The sequence below is a fragment of the Petaurus breviceps genome, unplaced genomic scaffold, assembly GCF_028583685.1.
Source record: "Petaurus breviceps papuanus isolate PSGF00001 unplaced genomic scaffold, PetGlider_PUasm1.0 214, whole genome shotgun sequence".
NCBI lineage: Eukaryota > Metazoa > Chordata > Mammalia > Diprotodontia > Petauridae > Petaurus > Petaurus breviceps.
Genome location: NW_027185863.1, coordinates 6667907 through 6688726, shown reverse-complemented (window position 1 = coordinate 6688726; position 20820 = coordinate 6667907). Strand labels below are relative to the sequence as shown.

General features: G+C 37.4%; 1 protein-coding gene and 1 long non-coding RNA gene across 4 annotated transcripts in view; one reads left to right on the top strand and one right to left on the bottom strand.

The window, feature by feature from the left end:
* Positions 1-15822, top strand: part of LOC138165726 (uncharacterized) — a 47958-nt gene extending 32136 nt beyond the window's left edge. The window contains exon 3 of the long non-coding RNA XR_011169428.1: positions 15679-15822. This is a non-coding gene — a long non-coding RNA (uncharacterized lncRNA). The remainder of the gene's footprint in view (positions 1-15678) is intronic.
* Positions 432-20820, bottom strand: part of LOC138165725 (sulfotransferase 1C4-like) — a 26748-nt gene continuing 6359 nt past the window's right edge. For 2 of the 3 annotated variants that reach the window (XM_069094005.1, XM_069094004.1), the window contains 5 exons: positions 15505-15602; positions 11950-12076; positions 11682-11776; positions 9004-9184; positions 432-7973 (listed from right to left, as the gene is read on the bottom strand). In XM_069094005.1, coding sequence (XP_068950106.1) covers positions 7861-7973; positions 9004-9184; positions 11682-11776; positions 11950-12076; positions 15505-15602 — 614 coding nt within the window. In that variant the 3' untranslated portion in view covers positions 432-7860. The remainder of the gene's footprint in view (positions 7974-9003; positions 9185-11681; positions 11777-11949; positions 12077-15504; positions 15603-20820) is intronic. The other variant, XM_069094006.1, reaches the window with a different exon arrangement.

Here is a 20820-nt window from a genome sequence, read left to right as displayed (position 1 = left end):
AACTCTGCCTCACTTAAAATCCAATTCACATGCAAATCAAGACATCACCTGGTGATGTTACTGTTTTCCCTCAAAAACGAAGGCTGAACAACAACATACTTTCATATGTAGCAGAAGTATGTATGTGTACTTTCCATTTCATCACACAGAATAGTAAAAAGACATATTCTAGGGTTGAAATTTAATAAAATTAATCATTTTTATTGCTTCATTGGAGCAGTTAGGTGCCACAGAGGAGAGAGCTCTGAGTCAGGAAGACCTGGGTTCAAATGTGGCCTCAGACACTTATTAGCAGTGTGAACCTGGGCAAGTTACTTAACCCTGTTTGTCTTAGTTTCCTCATCTGTAAAATGAGCTGGAAAAGGAAATGGCAAACCACTCCAGTATCTGTGCCAAGAAAAGCCCAAATGACTGAATAACAACAACATTGCTTCATCAAGAACATTCTTGTTTTTATTGTGAGTTCCTGGCAGTGAAGAATTTTGGTGCCACTGTCTCAATTCATGGTAAAGAGACACAATTTTACCCATCATTGCTTTTGTACCATCAGTGCAAATGTCAGCATGGTTGTTCAAGGATAAATCATCAGGTTCAAAAAAGATAATAAATACTTTGAATATTTTAGTGCCATTTGTTGTTGCCAAGCAGTAACATTAAAGGAAGATGCTCTTTGATGAGTAGTTGGTGCTGATACTGGATGAATACAAGCAAAAATAGAAATCTGCCCACTTGTAAGGCAGAAGTGCAATTCCACAGTCAAGATATCAATACATTTTTCATATTAGTGAGTTACATCTTGACAGGCCATATAGCCTCTGGAAAACTCCGCTGTATACTTATGTGAGGATCAGAGGGAAAAATGCAAACGACGTCTTGATATTATTATGAGAACAGTTTTTACCCTCTGAGAGGATCTCAGGGAGTCTGTGTAGCTCACTTTGAGAAACTTGATCTAGTACAAGTCTCTTCAGGTTACAGATGGTAAATCTGAGACCTATAGATATTAAACAATTTTTTCAAGGTCACACAACTAATTAAAAAAGCACTCAAAGTAGAAATAGACATGTGTATTATAAGAAAATAGTTATTGTTTTTGACAAGACATTTAAGCACATTCTTATTTAATAAAATTTAGTATAACATTTATATTTTTCTGTTTTTCAGATAAATTTCATAATTTGCTGAATTAATCCATGTTAGCAAAATAAGCTAATTAAATATTAATAGATGCAGTCAATTTAAGATACTATGAATGAGAAAAATGAGTGACTAAATTCCATATCTTCTAATTTTAATCACTATCAATATTAGTAAGTATGCCTCTTTTTTTTTTTTAAAGCAATCGGGGTTAAGTAACTTGCTCAAGGTTACATGGCCAATTATTTCTGGGTGTGGTGCTAAGTATCTTAGCCCAGATTTGATCTCCAGGTCATCCTGACACTGGAGCCAGTGCTCTTACTTGCTGTGCTACCTGGCTGCCCCAGTATGCCTCTTTAAAAAAAAAAAGCCTGACTCATATGGAACTGTCATCTAATGAATCTAAGTACTCTACATGGGTATAGTTGATGTGAAGGGGTCAATGGTACATTTAATGCGAGTGCTGCCCAGTTGTAAAGCTCTATAAGCATTATTGACTATCTCCTTACTTAAATTGTGAGTTCAAGATATTCTGCTGCTCTTGGCCCCTGGTGGAGACCTTGTGAACTACATCCCATATTTCTGAGTGTGTGTGTGTGTGTGTGTGTGTGTCTTTTGTGGCACTACTAAAATAGTAGAATGACACGTGAATATCATTTTTAGACTTCCATTTTGTTGTTAAGACAGCTTTGTAGCTAAGTATAGTGAAATGCAACATGGATGTTCTGGCTCCATTCTCTGAGGGCTGGGTCTGTTATGTTTTACCCTAACAGGGTTCTCTGGCACCCTGAAGTGGTGGGGGAGTCTGCCTTCTCTGTCACTGGTGAGAGCTCCCCAATTTTGGGGGCCCAGTGACTAGCACTCTATTTACATTTACCCATTAATTTCAGATTAGCTTTTATAAAGATATATTTACATCAGTGATACAGCAAGAACACGCATACAAATATTTCCTTTAGAACCTCAGAGGTAGAATGCTTTTTTCCCCATACCACTACATCTTGGGGGAAAGGACAGGGATTTAGCTCACAGTTTAGCTCAAAATAGCATTAATACCACCAAATTCAAGTCCAAACCCCTCTTAGGTCCTTGACCTAGATGCCTGCACCTTAGGGCTTTTCTGCTAGGTTGACTACAATATCTGACCTGAATTCCTGTTCTACTGGATCCCCATGATCTTTGCCTTTCACAATATATATATGAAGGCCAAAACCCCAGGGCCATTTCTTTTTTTTTTTTTAAAAGCAATCGGGGTTAAGTAACTTGCTCAAGGTTACACGGCCAGTTATTTCTGGGTGTGGTGCTGAGTATCTGAGCCTGGATTTGATCCAGGTCATCCCGACACTGGAGCCGGTCTCGCTGTGCTACCTGGCTGCCCCTCCAGGGCTATTTCTTAAGGTTACATTGCTTAAGGTGGAGGGTAGGGAGAAGGAGGTGGCTCTCAGGTCCTTCCCCTGCTGTGAGTCAAGTTCACCTTTAGAAAGGAATGCAGGAAAAAATCCCTGAAGAGTATTCAGCTAGGCAGCTTTAAAGACACAGACAGTTTTGGCTGTGCAGCCAATGGAAGAAGCTGACAGATCAACTGCAGAATGTCCACAAGTCTCAGTTCTCCAGTCTCTGAGAAGGAGATCCCCTAATATCTAGGTGGGTAAAACCATCTTAGGTAGGCTAGGTGTATGCTAAAACATAAATACAAAAATATGTATGGATCAATTATAATTTGGATGTTTACTTTTTGATATTTGAATTTATATTGTCATTTAGATTATTTTCCATGTCTTAGAAATCCTTTTATGATATGTGCTTTTGGGGAATAATTAATGGATTAGATCTTGAGCATTTTTTTTATTCTACCCCCAAACAACTCTAATTCAGCATTTCCACCCCAGAGGGAGCTGTTTATCACTGTTTAATAAGCCCTACATTTCAATTATACAAGAATATGTAGTCATTTTTTTTTGCATACTATATTAGCTGGTATTATAGAATCACAGGACTTTCAAAGTAGAAGAGACCTCAGGGATCACATAATTCAGCATCTTCATTTTATAAATGAGAAATTTTGGCTCAGTTCAAGTTACGTGATTTGCCCAAAGGTTATGCATTCAATTAGAACTGAGAAGTCCTGACACTCAGAACAGTATTCTTTTAATACCATTAAGCCATAGTCTCATTTAACAATGGGACCTGAAAGATATGGGAATCATTACAATCATGTACTGTATTGAATGCTGGTCAAGACAGGGCCCTGTATCACTTATCACAGAAGATCAGATGGAAGAATATAGCAAGTCTTTTGCAAGGTACCATATGAATGGTGTATTATTATCAGTTTTTTTTTCTTTTGCTGAGGGACAGTTTTTGTTACTATGTAGACTTTTTTCTTATTGATGGCTTCCTTGGGGCAAAGGGTATGGACATTTTAGTCACTTGCTTTGCATAATTCCAAATTACTTTCCAAAATGGTTATATAATTCCACAGCTTTACCAACAGTATATTAGTGTATTTGTTTGTCTACAACTTGTATAAATTGCCATTTTGGGATCATTTTTTTTTGGTGCCAGTTTGCATGGTATGAAGTGAGAAATCTCAGGGTTGTTTTGATTTGAAATTCTTGTATAATTAATGTTTTGTAGTATTTTCTTATGTGGCTGTGAATACTTTGCAGTTCTTCTGAGAATTATTTGTTTCATATCCTTTGACCACTTCTCTATTGAGGAATGGCATGTATCTATCTATATTTATATAGACATGTATACACACATATACACACGCATGTATGTATGCATATATATATAGTGTATTTATCTTGTATGCCAAACTTTATACCAAAATATTATCTTGTATTCCTCCACCCCATCCCCTCCATTAAACTACTTCCTTTGTTATCTAAGGTGCATTAATGTCTGTTTAGAAACTTTTCAGTTTCAAGTAATCAAACTTATTTATTTTATCTTTTGTAATGATCTCTATCTCTAGTTTGGTTAAGAATGCATCTTTTAGCCATAGCTGTAAGAGGTATATGATATATTTCTCTTCTAATTTATTTTGTTAGCATGTCACTTATGCATTAAGAATATATTGTGGAATGTAGTGTAAAGTACTGCTCTATGCCTAATTTCTGCCAGGCTGCTTTCCAGTTTTCCCAGCAGTTTTTATCAAATAGAGAGTTTTTCCCTAGGTCACTTATGTTTCCGCTTTATCAAACACTGGGTTATTGATTTCTGTTGTTTTTGGATCTTCTCTGTCTGGTCTCTTCCACTGATCTGTCTCTCTATTCTTTAACCAACACCAGATGGTTTGATGACTGATGTTATATTATTGTTTGAAGTCTGGAAGTACTATTCTCCTTTGTTCTCATATCTTTTTCATCATTTCCCAACTACATCCTTTGTTTTTTTTTCTAAATGAATTTTGTTATTATTTCATCAAGTTCTATAAAGTAATCCCTGGGTAATTTGGTAGTTATATCATTTAAAATATAAATTTGTTTTGATAGCATTGCCATTTTTATTATATTTACATGGCTTTGCCATAAGTACTGAATATTTCTCTGTATATAACTTGTTCTTAATTCTCTGAGGAGCACTTTGTAATTGAATTGCTGCAAGTATTTTGTGTACTTTGGGAGATTGATCACCAGATATTTTGTGCACTTTGTAGTTATTTGGAATGGGATTTCCCTTTCTATTCTTGTTTCTTGTTTTCATGTAGAAATTCTGTCAGTATCTGAGGATTTATTTTGTAGCCTGAAGCTTTGTTGAAGCTACTGATTGTCTCAGTTAATATCTTTGCTGATTTGCTAGGGTTTTCTAAGTTTTTGTTTAGGGTTTTCCATCATATCATCAGCAAACAGGGACAGTTTTATTTCCTCTTTATCTTTCTTTATTCTTTTAATTCTTTTTGGTATTGGTACCATTTCTAGAACTATAGCAAAAAAAATAGTGTCATCCTTGCTTCTTGTATTCAATGGAAAGAGTTCTAGTATATCTTCATTGTGTATGATGCTTGTTTTAGATAGATGCTTTTTATGATAGTTAAAAAAGGTTCTATGTTTATATTTTGTAGGTGTTTTTTTAGTATAAAAGAGTATTGAACTTTCTCAAAGGCTTTTTTCATATCTATTGAGGTGATCATGTAATCTTGGGATCTCTTTCAGGCTGAGAATGGTAGATTTTTTTCATTCTACTGCTCAGAGTGGTAAATTTTTGGGTTCTTTTGTGCAATTGGTTGATTTTTCATAATTTTCTTGCTTTTCTTTTCTTGTATTACTCATTTATTTTCCCTATTTTTCCTCAACCTTTCTTATTTTATTTTAAAAGTCCTTTTAAAGTTCTTCTAAGAATTCTCTTTAGGAGCGGCCAGGTGGCTCAGCAAGTAAGAGCATCGGCCTCAGATACTTAGCACCACGCCCAGAAATAACTGGCTGTGTAACCTTGAGCAAGTTACTTAACCCCAATTGCTTAAAAAAAAAAAAAAGAATTCTTTTTGGGCTTGCGGCCGTTTTACATTTTTCTTTGAAACTTCACAAGAAGTTGTTTTGTCTTCTGCTGCGTTTGAACCCTGATCTTTTCTGTCATCATAGTAGCTATTTATAGTTGGATTTTTTCTCTTTTTACCTAATTTTTTAACAGATTATTTCTTGGTTGTTAACTGTATGTTAGGGTCAGGTTCTGCTTCTGGGGTATGGAGGATAATGTCTCAGGCTTCATTTTTTTGTGCTGTTGTTTTCTGAGCTATATTTGGGGGTCTTCAAACTTTTGATTCTTCCAGTGTTCTATAATCCAAGGCTAGATGTAGTCACTGTTCCTCTGGTGTACACTGTAGTCTATAAGTGACCTCAGGTCACTTTCTGCCCCTGAGTGATGACCAAGATCCCCAGCACTGCTGTCTGAAAAGCTCTTGCTCCCTGCAGGCCTTGAGGTAGCTACAAGTGTCAGATTGCCCCTTTGCCTTGGAACCAAAATAGGGATCTCTGCTCTCCTGTGAGTGAACATAACCAGCAGAGTCCCTCCCCTCTGTGACCTACATATTGGAGTGTGCTTACTCCTTGGTCAGTGTCCTTGTGCCCTGCATCCAGCACCAGTGTTGGGCTTCCACAGTCTTCCTCTGATCAGCCACCCAACTCCCACATCATCCATGGGGTGAAAGTTCCTGGATGCAAAGTCTACTAGTGATGTAGCTGCCCTCAGGGTTTGTTTGCTTATTCAGTGGTATCTGCCTGGAGGCATCTGCACTTCAATCAGGTTAGACCATTGCTTCAGGAAGTTAGGTTTTTCTTAATATCCTCCCCAGTTGTCTTGGGTTGGATGACTGCTTTACCCTAACTTTTAATTATTTCTACCACTCTAAAATTTACTTTGAGGCATTATTTTAAATTATTTGTGGCGGAATTTGGGGAAGTCAGGTAGTCTTCTGCCTTATTCTGCCAGCTTCCACTTTCAAACTTAATTCAACTATTTAATTTGTATAAAGAAAGACTCTTGATTAATTTGTAACAAGCACGTTTGGTAAAAGGTTTAGCTATGATGGTAATACAAAATTCAATACAATAAACATTTGATAAACACATACTATGTACCAGGCATTGTGTTAAGCTCTAGAGATACAAAAAGGCAAAATACAGTTCCTGTTCTCAAAGAGCTTATAGCCTAATAGCGAGAGAATACGTAAACAAATGCATACAAAGTAAGCTATATTCAGGATAAATAGAAAATAATTAAAAAAGGAAAAGTACTAGAATTAGTAAGGGTTGGGGAAGTCTTCCTATAAAAGGGAGGATCTTCGTTGGGACTCAGAGAAAACGAAGGAGATCAGTAGTCTGAGTGGAGTAGGCATGGGGGACAACCAGAAAAAGTATCTAGAGCTGAGAAGTGAGTATCTTGTTCATGGAAGAGCCAGGAGGCCAGTGTCACTGGATTGAAGAACATGTGTCAGGGAGTAGGGTTTAAGAAGACTGAGGGGGCTAGGTTTTGAAGGGTTTTGAATTCCAAATAGAGTAGTTTGTATTTGTTGTATTAGGAAGCCACTAGAGTTTATTGAGTGGGGATTGAGGGGTAGGGGGAAGGTGTTGATGATATGATAAGACCTGCATTTCCAGAAAATCACTTTAGTGGCCGAATGGAGAATGGGTTGGAGAATGGGGAGAGACTTGAGGCAGGCAGACTCAGCAGCAGGCTATTGCAGTAGTCCAGGCATGAGATGATGGGGTGGTGGCAGTTTCAGACGAATGAAGGAGGCATATAAGAAAGATGTTGTAAAGGCAAAATTGGCAGTCCTTGGCAAGGGCTTGGATGTGGTAGAGGGATGGGGGTGGGGTTTAGAGATAATGAGGAATCTAGGATGACTCTTAGGTTGTGATTCTGAGCGACTGGGAGGAATATGGAAGGTAGGAAGCAGGGAAGGTTTAGGGTGAAAGATCATGAGTTCTGTTTTGGACATGTGATATTAAGCCCATGACAGCTTTAATCACAGAATTCCTAGCTTCTTGATAAGGGTATAAATAAAAAGAAAATACAGTTCCTTTAATTGATAGAATGATGATGACTAAACATAACAGTAATAATAATGGCTAGCACTTACATAGCACTTTAAGATTTGCAAAGCCCTTTACAAATATTCTTAAAACAGTGTTGTGAGATAGATGCTATTATAAATGATAGGAGAATCCAAGATTATTTGCAGATAAAATCTTCATAAATTTGGTTCCTTCTGATTTCCTCTTAGAGACTAGAACAAAAAGTCAGAGTGGTACCTATCATTTTCTTCTTGTAGTCTTCATCAAATCTCTCATTCTGGGCTACAGTGAAGTAGCTCTTCCAGTCTCCTACATTCCCTGAATCACAGATGGGGGAGATTTAGTGGCCATTTATTTTCTTTCTTCTTTCCCCACCCCCCAGTTTTATTAAAAGCTTACTGTTTAACATAAATACAACCAGTTAAACTTGCTTACTAGTTATTTACATTTCGGTTAGTTAATTTAAACACATAAAATATAACAATTTTGTGATCACTTCCTCTACATCCTCATCGACATTCTATGATCATTCCTTCTCATTCACTTTAACCTCTTATACTGTCACAGTATATTCTCCATTCATCTGGTTTTGCTTTTTCTTTTTTTACGTTGCATTATTTCATAACATTGCTTTGCTTCTTAGTCTCAATTACCTTATAATATTCCATTACATGAATGTACAACAGTTTATTTAACTATACCTTTTTGTTGCTTTTGGAAGTAAAGGATAGAGGTCTAGTCCAGGAGGCAGAAAGACTCGGGTTCAATTTCCTCCTTTGATACATATTTGCTACATGACCCTGGGCAAATTCCTTAACCTCTCAGTGCTCTAGACAACTCTCTAGGTCTTTAAGTTGTAGAGAAGTGCTGATCTGCATTGACAGATAAAGTCTTCTTACCTGGGCGTTCCTATATCAGTGAAATCACAGGTCTGGTCTTTATACTCCTATCCCAGTTACTTTAAACTGCGTATAATTTTATTATGAAAATCTTTCAACAGATAGTTCTTTTTTTTGTTCATTTGTTTTGTTTTTTCTTTTTAAATAGCACTTTCAAGGTAATGGAATTACTGGGTTGAAGGATATTATTTTTTGTTATGATAATTTTCATAACTTCTAAAGGGTACTTTCAGATTATTATCCTAAATACAAGATTATTTTCATTTCATCAGCTATCCCTTAAAACAATCATTTTATTCTGACAAGTATTTTCATCTTGAAAGATCTATATCTATACCTAACTGAACAGCTGTGATTCTGAGCTAGAGAAGGGTAAATGAAAATTTCCAAATGACTTGAAATATAAGAAGAGAATATTTTAAAGAAAATAATGGAAAAAATATAGATACCTTTTCTCATGAATGGGGAAACAGAATGGTCCATAATTTCACAAGGAAGTGATGTATAATTTGCCATTGGATTCTTTTTCATCATGTCAAAAGAGGTATGATAGATGATTTTTTCTAAAGCATCTTCATCTAGGTTCTTTCCCATGAATTCCATTATCTTTCTAATTTCATGCTTTGGGTGCTATGTGAGAGTAGAAAGAGAAAGAATTCATTGTCAACAAAGAGCAAGGCTAAAAAACACAAGTATTGAAATTGACTCATCATAGTGTCAAAAATTGATCATGTGACTACTTTTATTGGGAAGGGGCTAAGTAATTATTCTGATTTTAGAAATTTACTTGTTCAAGAGAGTTTGCTCTTAGAAATACAGTTAATAATCATAATTGTGAATGTAAGTGGGATAAACTCACCCCCCAAGTGAAAGTGAATTAGAAAACAGAATCCAAACAATATGTTGTTTAATCTAGTTTTTGATAAACCCGAAGATCCAAGTTTTGGGGGTGAGAACTCATTATTTGACAAAAACTGCTGGAAAAACTAGAAAGCAATTTAGCAGAACCAGGGCACAGACCAACATCTCACACCATATACCATATAAAGTCAAAATGGGTACATGATTTAGACAAAAAGGATGATATTATGAGTAAGTTATGGGAGCATAGAGAAATTTATCTATCAAATCTATGGATCCAGGAAGAATTTGTGAACAAATAAGAAGTACAGAGAATCACAGGAAGTAAAATGGATAATTGTGATCACATGAAATTAAAAAGATTTTGCACAAACAAAACCAATGGAGTCAAAATTAGAACAAAATCAGGAAACTGGAAAAAAAAGTTTTACAGCAATTTCTCTGATAGGTGCTTCATTTCTTAAATATACAAGGAACTGAGTCAAATTTAGAAAAATAAGAGCAATTCCCTAACTGATAAATAATCAAATGATTTGAACAGGCAGCTTTCAGAAGAAGAAAGCAGAGCTATCTACAGTCACATGAAAAAATGCTCTAAATCACTGTTGATTAGAGAAATACAAATTAAAAGAAGATTCCACCTTATTTCTATCAGATTGGCTAGCATGACAGAAAAGAAAAATGACAAAAGCTGGAGGAGATGTGGAAAAATAGGGAGACTGATGCATTGTTGTTGGAGTTGTGAACTGGCTTAGCCATTTTGGACAACAATTTGGAACTTCGTCCGAAGGGCTATAAAACCATGCATACCCTTTGACCCAGAAATGCCACTACTAGGTGTGTATCTCAAAGAGATTAAAAAGTGGAAAAGAACCTATTTGAACAAAAATATTTATAGCAGTTCTTTTTTTTTTTTTGGTGGTGACTAAGAATTGGAAATTAAGGGGATGCCCATCAATTGGGGAATGGCTGAACAAATTGTGGTATATAATTATAATGGAATATTATTGTGCTATAAGAAATGACCTGGGGGATGATTTCAGAAAAGCCTGGAAAGATTTATATGAACTGATGCAAAGTGAAGTGAGTAGAACCAGGAGAGCATTGTATAGAATAGTAGCAATATTGTAAGGATGATTGACTGTGAAAGACTTAGCTATTCTCATCAATATAATGATATATGATAATTTCAAAGCACTCCTGTTGAAAATTCTCTCTAGAGAGAGAATTAATGAATTTTTAGTGCAGATTGAAGTATAATTTTTTCACGTCATTTTTCTTGCTTTTTTGGAAATACGGTTAATATGGAAGTATGTTTTACATGACTTTATAATATGATTGACAACCATATTGCTTGCCTTCTCAATAGGAGGGGGAGAATTTGAACTCAACATTTAAACAATAAATGTGAAAAAGAACTAAATAATAAGCTAAAAAAAGAGTTTACTACTTTCCATGTTAAATATAATACTGGAGCCCTACCTCTACAGAAAAGTATACTCCTGAAGGATACTTTTTCCACTTCTGAAGTTTTTTCAATTACTTTCAATTATTTCAATTTATTCAATCAGGTAGTTCAATTACTCTTTGGGCAGAAATATCTTAATTATCACTGTCTTCCTCCAAGTAAGCTCCTTGAGGGTAGGTACTCTATTTTTCCTTGTTTTTGCATCTCCAATGCTTAGCACAATGCCTGGTACACAGTAAACACTTAATAAATGCTTGTTGACCTGACTTTATGACTAGGAAATAATAAGAGAGTAAGAGGCCTAGAGTATCAGTCGGGGAAGGACAAGCTTTTCTTGTCATTGTATCCCCAGTACTCAGCACAGTGCCTCTTATACAGTAAGTGCTTAATCAATGCTGATGACTTTAGGGCTAGGTTATAATACCAGAGAAAAAGGTACAGAACATTACTTAGGGGAAAGTTTATGAAGATGCCACCTTCCCCAGGCAAAATGTCCAGAGCTTCTGTGATTGGTTCTTAGAATCAATTACAGGAGAATTGTAGGAGAAGTTACAGGAGAATTACAGGAGAATCAATTTCCTTCACATATAGCAATAATGCAATTATGCATTTAAAAAACCTTATTACCACAACTTTGTAAAGCAATATTTAAAATACAGCATCTGATGAACATAATAAGGTTGTTAACAGGCAGGCTTCTACTTCCTTCTAAACTATTTTAAGTGCCAAGTATAGTTATATGCACTTAGTGGACCCTTAGTAAATACAAATGATTGACAGACTGGATCTAGCCCTCACCTTTTTCATGTCCTCATAGAAGAGGTAGAGAATGGGATATTTGTCTTTTGCATCCCACCATCCTTTCACATGATCATGCCAGGAACCCCAGCACACTAGAAGACAGGTAAAAATATGTGTAAATTTGTTTGAATTGAGGATGCATTCAGGAGAGAGTGTGGGTCACTCTTAAAAACAAAAGAGCATTGAGCTCCTCATGAAGGGGTCACAGATTTCTCTATATTTTCAAGGTTCTATTGGCAACAACAATATAGGTGGATTCTGTCACCTTTTCCTTCAAGGAAATCTTCAAAATACTCCTCCCAGGTTCCTGGATCAGGAAGAGCTGCATTCATCTTTTGGAAATGGTAATAGGATACCAAATTGTCCTTGGCATTTCTTGCCACATAAATTATCTGAATTATGAGAGAGTGGAAAAGAAAAAAGAGGGGAAAAGAAAAAAAGGCATGAAGTATACAGAGGAAAAATTATAATCTCAGCTATCATTGATTCATTTATCAACTATTTATTTCTTCTTTTTTTTAAATGCTTTATTAACTTATGATTTACATCATTCATTTCCATCAGATTTTGAGTTACAATTTTTCTCCTTGTTCTTCCCCTACCCACCGCCCCAAAATAGCAGTCCCACAGGATATCTCCTCCTCCAATCTGCTCTCTCCCGTATCTTCTCCCATACCCCCTTTGACTTTTCCAGTAGGGCATGGTGGATCTCTATGGCCCAGTGCCTGTATATTATTTCCCAATTACATGTAAAATAGTATTAATAATAGTATATATATAATTATTATTATTAATACCATTTTACTATATATATATATATTTGAATATTTGACTTTGAAATTTTGAATTCCAGATTCATTCCCTTCCTCCCTTGTCACCCACCCCCACTGGGAAGACAAGCAGTTCAGTATAGGTTGTACATGTGTGGCTAATGCAAAACAATAACATGGTAGATATATTGTAAAAGACTGACTATATTTCCCTCCCTCCCATCCCACCTCCCACCCGCTCCACTCTCCACCCTGATCCCGTCCCTTTTCAAAAGTGGGTGCTTCCAACTTCCCTCCCCCCCAGCCTGCCCTCTCTTCCATCATTCCCCCTCTCATCCCCTTCCCCTCCCATTTTCCTGGAGGGTGAGATACCCTATTTAGTGTGTATTTCACTCCCTCCTCAAGCCAGATTCAATGGGAATAAGGTTGACCCATTCCCTTTTGCCTTCCTATTCTTCCCCTCCATTATAACCATTTTCCCTTGCCTCTTCTGTATGAAATAGTTTACCCCAATCTGTCTCTCCCCATCTCCTCTCATTATATTCCTCTCACCTCTTAATTTCACCTTTTAAGTATCATCCCTTCCTGTTAAATTGGTGCTGTGCCCTCTATCTATGTATACCTGTAAACATATATACACACATTCACATATGTATTCATATGCCCATATACCCTTATATATTCTCTCCTTAATCTGGGAATTCCTGAACCTGGCTATAATATTCCTAGAAGTTTTCTTTTTGGGATCTTTTTCAGGAGGTGATCGGTGGATTCTTTCAACCTCTATTTTGCCCTCTGATTCTAAAACATCAGGGCAGTTTTCTTGGAGAACTTCCTGGAGGATGATTTCTAGGTTCTTACTTTGATCATGGCTTTCAGGTAGTCCAATAATTTTTAAATTTTCTCCCCTGGATCTATTTTCCAGGTCAGTGGTTTTTCCCATGAGATATTTCACATTGCCTTCTATTCTTTCATTTGTTTGGATCTGTTTAACAGCATCTTGATTTCTCATAAAGTCATTAACTTCCATTTGCTCCAATCTAATTCTGAAGCCATGATTCTCCTCATTGAGCTTTTGAGATTCTTTTTCCATCTGGCAAATTTGGCTTTTTAAGGCATTCTTCTCCTCATTGCCTTTTTGAGCCTCTTTTACCATTTGAGTTAGTCTAATTTTTAATTTTCCTCATTATTTTCCTCAGTCAGGCTGTTGACTCTCATTTCGTAATTTTCTTGCATTGTTCTCATTTCTCTTCCCAATTTTTCCTCCACTTCTCTTATCTGCTTCTTAAGGTCCTCTATGGCCTGTAACCAGCTCGTATTTTCCTTTGAAGCTTTTGGTGCAGGAGTTCTGACTTCACTGTCTTCCTCCTGTTCCATGCTTTGCTCCCTTTTGTCCCCTAAATAGGAGTCTAATGTTGGAATCTTCTGTCTGCTTTGTTTCCTTTGCCTGGTCATGTCGCCCCTCAGTCACTTGACCCCTGGGCTTTTTGCCACAGTAGGACTCTGCCACCAGACAGGGGAGATTTCATCCCAACTGCTGGGGTTTTCTCAGCTGCCGGAGGTATTACATGGGTGCTCTCTCTGGGGTCTCCACACGCTCTGGCAAGCTGGACACACACCCCAGGACCTCCACCCTAGACTGCAATCCAGATCCAAGCAGGTTAAAGCAAGAGCAATTACCCCTCAGAGTGGTGCTTGGTCCCCCTACACTCTGCAGGCCAGGAGCTGAAGCTGCCACGTGGCGCTGGCTGGCTGTGCTGGCCTCTCAGCGAGCCACGCACTCCCACTTACTGGGTTCCAAAGTCCAGACTGCACAGACCTCTCACTTTGTCCTTTGCATCTATGTGTTGATAAATCTGGAAATGGCCACAGCTGCTGCTGATCTGGAGTCCCTCCTGCCGAAGTCTGGTCAGGCCCACCCTGGGGCTAAAGCCTCTGTGTGGGCCTGGGCTTGACTCCCAGACCACTGCCCTGGCCTATTCCTGCTGGCCTGCCAGGCTGTTCTCAGGGGGAGGTTAGCTTCTCTGTGTCATTTTGTGGGTTCTGCAGCTCCAAAGTTTGTTCAGAGTCCCCTTTTTACATCGATTGGGGAAGGTGGAAGCCAGAGCAGCGGGGAGGTCCTGCTTCTACTCCACCATCTTGACTCTGCCCCCCCTCAACTATTTATTTCTTGGGTCTCAAAAACTGACTTCTAGTTAGTTAGCTAGTACTAATATTGTAGGTGCCGTGGTGGTATAAACATATATAGGAGTCTGTAGGCCTGTTAATTTAGGTATTTATAATAGTTAAAATAGCTTATTCATTCAAAGTCATTCTTAAAACAACATTGCTGTTACTGTATTCAATGTTCTCTTGGTTCTACTCATTTCTTTTAGGCCTTCTTTAGGTTTTTTTTTTTAAGCAATCAGAATTAAATAACTTGCTCAAGGTTACAGGCCCAGTTATTTCTGGGTGTGGTGCTAAGTATCTGAGCCCGGATTTGATCCCCAGGTCATCCCGACACTGGAGCCGGTACTCTTACTCGCTGTGCTACCTGGCTGCCCTCTTCTTTAGGTTTGATACCTCTGATCTCAACTCTGTCCCACAATTACATTTAGAGTTTGCTCTCTTGTGAGTGACTTGCTATTTTTGTGAGTGATAGGAAGGATACCAAAGTCATCATGATAAAAGTATGTCACTGGGCTTAGACATAGCATGGCATAGTTGGTAAAGAGTTAACCTCAGAGTCAGAAAGACTTAGGCTCAAGTCCTTCCTTGAATGCCTGTTGATTGTGTGACCCTCATTAAGTCACTGTAGCTCTCATTGGTCTAGGCAACTCCTTAAGACTATAAGTTGGAGATAGTGCCCATCTGTATTGATAGCAAGAATTTCCTATCTGGTAATTTCCTATGCCAATGAAATCATAGGTCTGTCCCTCCTCTATCCTATAAAAAACAAATTACTTGACTTAGTAGTAGGTTAGTACCTTTGAGACCAGGAGAAGTTTGTTTCTAGAAGACTGGCTGAAGGCTGTTTTAAGAGGTTCCAAGGTTTGTCACCTGCTCCTTACCTTACAGCCCTTCTCCAAGAAGGATGGTGGCAACAGCTGGATGGGAAGGTGAGTTTTTAGTGTGCGTGGTGATGGCATTGCATTAGCTTGATCCAAACCTGCAAAATAATTTTTGTCCATTTATCATCATTTTTATGTTGTGACTCTAGGATCTTTCTTCTTTCATTTCTTCAGCTTTGGGAACAATTCAATGCAGCTGCCAGAACATTGTAGTTGTCCCTAAATCTCCATGGCCATATCCATACCATGCTACTATTATCTTTTTCCTTCACCCACTTGAACTGGAACCTTGGACTCTGCCCTTGGGACCCTGGGCTTTGATAGGTGAGCCTTTGTCTTATCTTAACACTTGTTCTTGCCCATATCTATGCCATACTTATGTTCAACATCTCCTAATTCACTTCCTCTTTATGTGTATTCTGCTATTAGAATGTATACTCTTTTAAGGCAGGTAAGATTCTTGTTGTTCTGTCATTTTGATTTATGTTTGATGCTTTGTGACCCCATTTAGGATTTTCTTGGCGAAGATACTGGAGTGGTTTGCCATTTCTGTCTCCAACAATGAAAAATATGGTGTAAAAACGCTTCAAGATTAAGAAACAAAAAGAGTTTTGTGGATGATCTAGATGTCCCCCACTTTAAGGAACACTTATTAGAAAATGGTGGACTTAGAAAGCTTAACATCATCACAAAAAATGAAATGGAGTATATCTTAAAAGACTGGAAATAACATGTTACTGATGTGAAAGTTACTTCCAAATTAGTTGTTTGTGGTCAGTGAGACCATGTTGGAAAAAAAGAGAAATTCAACACCAAAGTAGAAAGAGAGGAAAAGATAAATAACTGTGTGCAATTACTGTGGTTTCAATCTGTTCTAGTCAAAGGAGCTATTGATTCTGAAAAATAAGATATAGATAAGAAAAGTCATTAACAAAGAACAAGCTGAATCCTATACAAGTTTAACTATTATAAAGGAATTTCCCCAAAAAAGAATGTTGAAAGAACCCAGAAAATGAGTTAGCCAGCAAACACTTGATCTTGTCAAATGGAATGGCATGATAGCCAAGGGCAACAGGTGAGATGGCTAGGTGGCACAGTGGATAGAGTGCTGAACTGAGAGTCAGGAATATCTGAGTTTGAATCCTATATCAGATTCCTATTAGCTATGTGATCCAGGGCAAGCCATTCTTAAGTTTTCCCATCTATAAAATGGGGAGGATAATAGCACCTCATTGCAATAGCAATTCTGTAACAAATTGTTTTCATCATCAATGGCGGTGGAATTACCGTATTTGGACTGCACACCTCAATCTTATAGGTGCTATATGAGGAAGTGGAAAAGGCAGTAAGGAAGTGGAAGATGGAAAAGGAAGTAGGACAAGACCAAATGCACAAAGAAGAAATGACTAGTAGAGATGACATAGTTTTTCTTCTCTTAATGTAGATATTTCCCGAGGTATTCATTTGCCCTCTTTTATTTTTCTGTTATCTCTTTCCCTTGAAATCTCACCCATTTCCAGGGCTTTACATCTATGTAGATGATTCCTAAATTGTTATCTCTAGTGCCGTACTTTCTACTAAGTCCCAGACTCACATTTCCAACTGACCACTGGATATTTGTAAAAAAAAATTGGAACTGATGTCCTCACTGGTACTTAAAACTCACTTTGCTAAAATCTAATACTTCTTCTGGCTTTTCTGTTTTTGTCAATAGTACCTTTCAACCAGAATTTTGAATTTGAAATCTTGCTATTATCTTTGACTTTTCCCTCTCGTACCCCTTCCACATTCAATTGTCAGATCCTAGAGATTCTATTTTCATATGTGGTATATCTCATCTCTGTTCATTCTTTTGTATTCCCATTGCTTCCATTTTCCTATCACTTGCCTGGGCTACTACCATAGATCCTGGGCTGGTCTTTATGCCTTCATCAATACATCCTATAAATTACCACCAGATTAATTTATCTTTTACAAAGGTGTAATCATTCCTTTCTAACTGTTAAAAAATCCTTCATAGCTCCAAACTCCTTAGTATGGCATTCAAAGCTCCACAGTATGTCACAACTTTAACTTTCCAGTCTTATTTCAACTTTTTTTTTTTTAAAAGCAATTGGGTTTAAGTAACTTGGTCAAGGTTACATGGCCAGTTTTTTTTTGTGTGTGTGGGTGTGAAGTATCTGAGGCCAGAACCTATCCCAGGTTTCCCGACTCAAAACGACAGAACAACAAGAATCTTACCTGCCTTAAAAGAGTATACGTTCTAATAGCAGAATACTCACTGTCTCACCTGGTTCCCCCTTATTTCAACTTATGTCCCTTCATATACCCAATATTTTGACTACTCATTGTCTCTCATATGTACAATGCTTTTCCAACTTTGCTCAAACATTTCTTCCTCTGTAATGAACTTTTCCCTACCTTTGCCTGTTGAATTTGTTTCAGTTCAAATATTCCCATTTCCATGAAACTTCCTTAGATGTCCCCAGTCAGTCATGGCCTTTACTCCCTGAGATCTTGAAAAGCACTTTATATGCAAGTATTAAAGACATTCATCTTTTCATACTTTCCATTATAGTTATTTTTAAAATACCATATCTTCCTACTAGATTGTAAACTCCATGAAGTCAGTGATCAGGTCTTAATTTTTAAATTTTCCTCAGTGCTTAACACTGTATTTTCTTCACATAGTAGCTGCTTGATAAATGTTTGTGGAATGGAACTAAATTTTCATTTTGTTAAGAAGTAAGTGACTTCAGGGCGGCTAGGTGGTGCAGTGAATAGAGCACTGGCCCTGGAATCAAGAGGACCTGAGTTCAAATCCAGCCTCAGACACTTGACACACTTGCTAGCTGTGTAACTTTGGGCAAGTCACTTAACCCCAATTACCCTCCAAAAAGCCAAAAAAAAAAAAAAAAAGAAGTAACTGACTTCGACATAGCCACATGGAGAGTTTCTGTCATGTAGATCTATTCTGATTTTATCAATGCATAGATAGATACTGCAGTCTCCCCAAAGAGTATAATTATACAAGAATTTACCCTATGAATGTAGGAAAAACTGAGGATACAAAAATGTCTGTGGTCTACACAATGCTATCTGGTTGATTGGACAACTGGTCCATTATGATATATAATTATATATCCATTATGATATATCCTGGTCAGATAACTCAGATAGACAATGACTCTGGCCCAGTACTGGATGTGAGGGAGAGTTTGATTGCATTTGGGAAATTGTGAAGGGCTTTTATTAAGCACAAAAACCTTCCTCAAACAAAATTCCATTTCTAATGTGAATATGCTGTTAATGATCCTATACAGGCACAAATAATAATTTCTGAGGAATTAAAATAGCTGGCTAAAATGAGCAACTCAGAGATGCATGAAAAATTAACACACATGAAACTTTTCATGCATTACCAAATAATGGAAAAGAAATCAAATAAATGCCTGATTAGAAAAAGAGGTAGATGGCCAGGTGGTAAAGACAAGGAACAATTCACATGATACGCTGGTTCAACAACGTCTGTGTAATCATGTCTGGAGATCTAGAGGAAATCAAATTGAAAGGTATTTATTAGGGAATTACTTTGTGACAGGCAGTGTGCTAAATTCTGGGGATATAGAAAAAGGACAAAAACAGTCGATGTCTTTGAGGATATCCCAGTCTAATGTAATGGGTGAATAGTGTAAATAATGAGATAGATGAAAAGTTCTATCATCTAGGGAGACTGGGCAAGGTCTCCTGCACAGTGTGGGGATGTGAGCTGAGTCCTATAGAAAACCAGGGAAACTGAAAGGTGGGGAGGAGGAGGGAGAGCATTCCGGGCTTGGGGGAAAGCCAGAGGATTCTAGCCCCAGGGGAAAAGGCAGAGAGGCTAGAAATGCAGTGAGGAACAATAAGTCAGTTAGTGTTGCTGGATGTAAAATGCTTTGAGGGGAATAAAGTGTAAGAAGACTGGAATGCTAAGTAGTGGCCAGGTTATGAAAAGCATTCAATTAAAAAAAACCCAGAGTACTTTATATTTGATTTTAGAAGTAATAAGGAACCACTGGAGTTTATTGAATTTTGTGGGGGAGGGTAACAGGGTCAGATCTACACATTAGAAAAATCACTTAGTCAGTTGAGTAGAAGAGGAATTGGAGTGGAGAGATATGAGGCAGGGAGACCAATTTGAGGACCTCCAGGAAATTGGGTGAACCTTCTTTTGAGGATTTAATGGGGAAACATGGGCAAGAGTATGTACTGGAGGAGAAAGTGTGGATGGGTTATGATCTCTACTTTTGGGGAGAGTCCCAACACTGGTGAGATCATGGTCCATTAAAGTGTAATGTACTTTATCCCTTTAATTTAAAAGTAGCTATTTAGTGATGAACAGAAAACATTTTTACACAAAAGAAGAGATTTATATTGATTATCAAATTATGTAAGATATTGCTGCTATTATGTATGAACATTTTGATGACTAATAGAAGTAGAAAAAGAACTTTGTTTTAATTTACTAATATAGATAGAAGAAGGAGCTTTCAGATGGAATTTGGACAGTTTTGGAGAGAAAATTATCTGTGATATCGATGTGAGGACATGGATTTTTTTCAACAAAATAGAGCGATGTTTTGGGGCTTTTTTTTTGGAGGGGGGAAGGCAGGGTAATTGGGATTAAGTGATTTACCCAAGGTCACACAGCTAGTAAGTGTGTCATTCGTCTTAGGCTGTATTTCAACTCAGGTCCTCCTGACTCCAGGGTCGATGCTCTCTCCACTGCACTGTCTAGTTGCCCTAGAGTGATGTTTGATGTTATAAAGAGGCAGAGGAAGTGTTTTTATTTATTAAAAACTAAAGAAATATAATGGTCAAGAACTTTAGATTCAAGGGCACCCAAGAGATAGCGTATCCTATTGAAGACTTTGGAACATGATGGATACCTTGGATAATTTACATATACATATTTTATGAGAAATCATATAGACATTTGGAGACTGAGGTGTGAATAAAAAAGGACTACCAGTTTTATAGAGGAAATTTGTGGGACTGAGACTTTTTAAAGCAACAAGTGAGTCAATCAGGAAGTTTTTATTTAAATTGTTGGATTAAGCAGCAGAAGAGGAAGAGGAAGAACAAGGAGCTAAAGAAAAACCTGAAGAGAAGGAAAAAATAGTAGGAGGGCTGAAAAAAATACTTTATTTGAGCTGTGACAGAAGCAGTAAATTAAGAGAAGGCCTCTGCTGAATGATCCTCTGTTGCTTGGAGAGAAAATTGACTTCTTTGGCCAAGAGCTCTAATGACATCTAGTGCCTTTCAACAGAGAGAGAG